Below are 4,771 nucleotides of genomic sequence, written 5' to 3'. Positions count from 1 at the left end.
AAAAAAAAAAGAAATTTAAAGGAATTTAAATCATTCAAAGTATATTCTCCAATGACAAAAAATTAAAAATAAACAAGAAATTTGGAAAATCCTTAATACTTAGAAATGAAGTTACATATTTCTATATAACCTATGGGTTAAAAAAAAATCAAAAGGGAAATTAGAAAATATTTTGAACTACCTGGTAAATAAAAAAAAGCACAACATATCAACATTTACAAGATATGACTTAAATAGTACTTAGAGGTTTAAATACCTATAGAAGAAAAGGTTTCACATCAATAATCTAAGCTCCCACTTTAAGAACAGACAAATAAGAATGAGTTAAACTAAAGCAAGTATTAGAAAGAAAATAAAGATCAGAAGGGAGAAAAATCAATTTAATAGGAAACAGAAAAATAGGGGGGGAAGGGGTCAAAGAAACCAAAATTTCACATAGTGACCTATCCAATATTTAAATAATAATGTCAGTTCTATACAGATTCTTCCAGAAAACAGAGGGAGGGAACCACTTTCCAACCCATTCTATGAGACCAGTATCACCTTTTTATCACAGCAGGATGAAGTTATCACAAGAAAACTGACATCCTTTGTGAGCATACACATGAAAGTCCCTAACACAATATTAGCAAACAGAACCCAGCAGCACCTAAAGAAGATTAAACACCATGATGAAGTGAAATTTATGTGACCGTATCGTCCATGGAGCTCCCGCTTCCATTCTGTTCTGACATCATCCTTCAGATGCAAATCGCTGTGCTGGTTGGGCTGTGCAGTCCCTTCGTTGGCACAGTTGTCTGTGTATACCTTCCTTGGTGGTTGTGTGTAAGGTGTTTGAAATAAGGTAACTTAATCCTACTGAATAGAATGAAATATGGATATAAAAAAAAATTAGGTTGAAATTATGGTATCAAAAGTGATTAGAGACACCATAAGAGGAGCAGAAAGCATGATCTCCAATGTCGACCTTGATGCTGTGGATGTCAATACCAGACAAGGTTTTAAAACAAACAAAAGATGAAAAGGTAGGCGAGCAATGAGCTAGATTCTCAGTTCAGTTACCCCCAGGGCTTCAACAGATCAATCACCAATCAGAACCATAAATTCAGCTGGTTTAGGAGTTTTCCTAGAGTCAGAAATTCCAGCCAAACTATTAGACAAGGGGCACTGATCCTCGGGCACAGAAGTGAGACTTTGAAGAGATGCCGTGTTCCTTTCCCTAACTGCATGTCAACTCAGGCACTGAAATCCGGGCTAGTTTTCAGGCTTCTCTCTCTACATCCGGTCACCAGAAGAGGTGACATAGCTTCCCAAGCTCCAGAAGGTTCCGTTCCAGGTTCTCGCTTTTAGAGATGATTCACAGCAGGAGAAGGATGCATTTGCCACCCATCCCACCAACACCCATGTTAGCCTGGTTCTGGGTGGAAACTATATTGAATCAAACCACATATACTGTCCATACACGGTGGAGGGTGAGCGGTTTGAGAGAAGCACCTGCATACACCAACACTTTCAAACGCACCTCTAAGAATCTGCAAAAGATTCCTCTAAACACAACAGTATTCAGGTGGTCATTCATTTCTGCGTGGTTTAAAATTATGACCTTTGGCAGGCAGCATTAATAATTTAGCCAATTTCTATTCCACAAATGAACATAAAAATCTAACAGCTAAAAATTATTTGCTACATGATAGGGCCTATTGTTCCATTTTTTAAAAAGTGGTATTTTAACTAAAAGAAAGACTATGAAACCATAAAGGAGACAAAGAAAGTCTTTCTCTGGATGTCCTAGGAGACATGACATAATGCAAATGCCAACTAAAAAATGTATACTATTATTCTAAACAGTACAACCAGGACACCGCTACATATTTTGTGGCAATCCTTACAAAACCTCTTTTCTACAAATTGAAAGCAAGAATAAAAATTTTGAGAAGATACTTCCAGGAAAGGTGTGTGTAGAGTGAGTATATAGCCTCATTAAATATTGCCAATTTAAAAAATTAAATTTGGCTGATCATATACACAAATCATCAAAGTTTACATTTGTTTTTTCTGGATGAATTTCAAATGTAATGTCAGTATAGCATTTCTATATCATGAGTTAGAAAATAATTCATGACCACTCTATAGACCATATGCAAGTTTATTTAAATAATTTAACAGTGCACAGAGAGCTAATTTGTAAGTATAAAAAAAGATGGTTTAGCAACCAAATATAAACACCACACGGAAACAGATTACACAGACACTATCAGGCCTTTGGGAGATTAAGGCGACATGAATATCTCAAGTAGTTTTATGGGAATACTTTACTCATAGATGTTATTAAAACATCTCAAAACATTTTTCAGTATGAAGTCTTCCCTTCCAGTTTTCTTGCCAATATATTCTTCTTAAATACTGTACAACGATTAGTCAAGATTGACAAAGGGGCTGTCGAAGCCGCTGTCCTGCTGGCTGGACAGAGACACCATCGGCCTTCTCGAAGGTTGCCGATGCGCTGAAGACGGCTCTGCGCGGCTCAGCTGTTTGAAATCTGCCGCCAAGAGATCCGCCTTAGGACGAGCTGGGTGTCCAGGGGTCCTGCTGGTCTTTCCCAGCTGGGCATACATGGCTTCTTCAGACAGGTCTGGAGTGCGACCAGTCTGACACTGCATCGGTGGAGAATTCTTATGATTTTTCTCTTTCTCTGAAAGGCAACCGGCTGCTAAGAACTGTTTGAAATGACCAGCCCCGGCGAGCGCCTCCAGGGTGTCGAGCGGCCCTGCGCGGAGAAAGGACGCCTCGGGGCTGCCGCAGGACAAGGTGGCGCTGCTGGAAGGCCAGCCCAGCGAGGCGCCGGGGTCCCCGCCGTCCTTGACCGGAGCGTCCTCGACACCCAGACCCTCACTTTTGTCCGATTCCCTTTCAGTGAGTGGAACACACTTATTGACTGTGAAGCCGAGTCTTTCATTAGGACTCCGACAAGTTATGTGTGCGGATCCCGATTCGGAAAGAGCGGGGCCATTTCTCGGCGAGGACTTGCTTCCAAAGGGTCCGAGGAAGGGGTATTCGGCTGCCTGCAGACACGAGCCCGAGCCGGCGTCACCGAGGAGGTCTTCCTTCCTGTGCAAACCATAGCCCCCTTCGCCTTCCCAAGGGACAAACTCGGGAGAGGCAGCCCCTGGCGACGCGTGCAGATGTTTGTGACTGCAGTCCCCGCCCTGAAAGTCTGCACGCGACCCTTTGGGACTCACGTGCTTTGTCCCCCCAAGCTCCGCCGCCTCCAGCCGCCTCCGAAGGTCGCAAGCAGCCCGCCTCTTGGGAACCTGGTCGCACGTATTTTGGGGGAGAGTTTTCATACTGTTTGATTTGCTTTCAGTGTGACCCGGTAGAGTCTGGTCCACGTCATTACTTTTTGATTTTTCAACACCAATTATCTCTGAAGTCAGGGGCAGTACTACAATATACAAGGGAACACAAAATTAGGGGAGCGTAAAACTAGGAGAAAGTTAACATTGAAAGAGAAGGACAAAAACTACATTTTTATGTATTCCCAAAAAAGGCATATTTATTTGAATCACAGAAATACATCAATGTCAACATGTTAAAATCCTCTTTTACATGTATCCAACAAGGTAGGTAACTTTGTTATTGAAATCTGATACAGTATTATTGCTATCCACCGGGTCTATTATTTTCTGCAACAGATGTTATAGCATTTTAAGAGCCAACTGCAACATTTCCAGTCCTGTTCTGATATGGAGTTTCTGATGAAGAGAGTTGACTGGAAGAACCCCAGTGCCCAACATTATGCCCACACACACAGCACAATCTAATCGGAGTCTCTCATTTAATCAGCTAAGGCATTAAATCTGACCAGAGGCACAGTAGCCACACGGCACGGAATCAGAGGCAACGTGCCTGAGAAGAGTACAGCTTGGTCCCCACAGTCCATGAAAAGGGCTTCGACTGGGAACATTATTGCACACTGTTGCTCCAAATCCAGAAAAACCTTTTTCTTATTATATGCGACTGCCCTTTTCTACCCAAGGTTCACATTATCATTCCAAAATTTACACAAATAATCACATTTACCAATATCAGACTCAGTTTCCAGAACAATTTCTGCCTGAAGCTTCCCCCAGTCCAAATCCCATCCCCCCACCCCGACCCATGTGGAATTTACCAATGCTTTCATGTATTTTCACCAGCTGTTGCTTTACATATTCTAAAGCTTTTTTTTTTTTTTTTGTAGAAAAAGAAACCATTTACATAGCTTCTTGGGAGGCAATTCCTTTATCATGAACTTTGGTCCCATTTAATGCTAAAACGCTGTAATTTTCCTAATATTGCATTTAGCTCTATAATTTTTCTACTATCAGCACTGCACTTACTAGGTATGTCACCCTCCATCCCTTTATTTTGAATTTTAAATGTTCTTCCTGTGAAAGTAACATATGTCTGGATTTTTAAAAAACCATGTGCAAGTTGTGGTCTCTTAATAAGTGAGTTTAAGCTATTCACATTTGGTGTGAATGCTGATATTTCAACCAATCATTGTTTCCTACTTACCCATGCTTTCTAGTTGTATTTTTCCTCTTTCTTGATTTTGTTAGATTAAAAACATCATCTTCTAAGTTTTTCCCCTACCAATTTGGAAGTTACATACTCTATTTCTATTTCTCTATTGGTTATCCTTAAATTTCAATACACATACTTAAACCTATATTTTTCTAGCAATGGCCAGAATTACCAGTATCTATATCCTCTCCTTGAAAATAATAAA

At 40.6% G+C, this 4,771-nt stretch overlaps 1 protein-coding gene across 1 annotated transcript in view; it reads right to left on the bottom strand.

Moving 5' to 3' along the window:
* Positions 1 to 2,139: 2,139 nt before the first annotated feature.
* CEP152 (centrosomal protein 152kDa) overlaps positions 2,140 to 4,771 on the bottom strand; it is a 107,267-nt gene continuing 104,635 nt past the window's right edge. Inside the window, exon 26 of the mRNA XM_015558951.1 lies at positions 2,140 to 3,442. Coding sequence (XP_015414437.1) covers positions 2,415 to 3,442 — 1,028 coding nt within the window. The 3' untranslated portion in view covers positions 2,140 to 2,414. The remainder of the gene's footprint in view (positions 3,443 to 4,771) is intronic.

This window comes from Myotis davidii, unplaced genomic scaffold (genome assembly GCF_000327345.1).
Source record: "Myotis davidii unplaced genomic scaffold, ASM32734v1 scaffold132, whole genome shotgun sequence".
In the NCBI taxonomy this organism is placed as follows: Eukaryota; Metazoa; Chordata; class Mammalia; order Chiroptera; family Vespertilionidae; genus Myotis; species Myotis davidii.
This window is presented reverse-complemented; position numbering and strand designations above follow the sequence as displayed.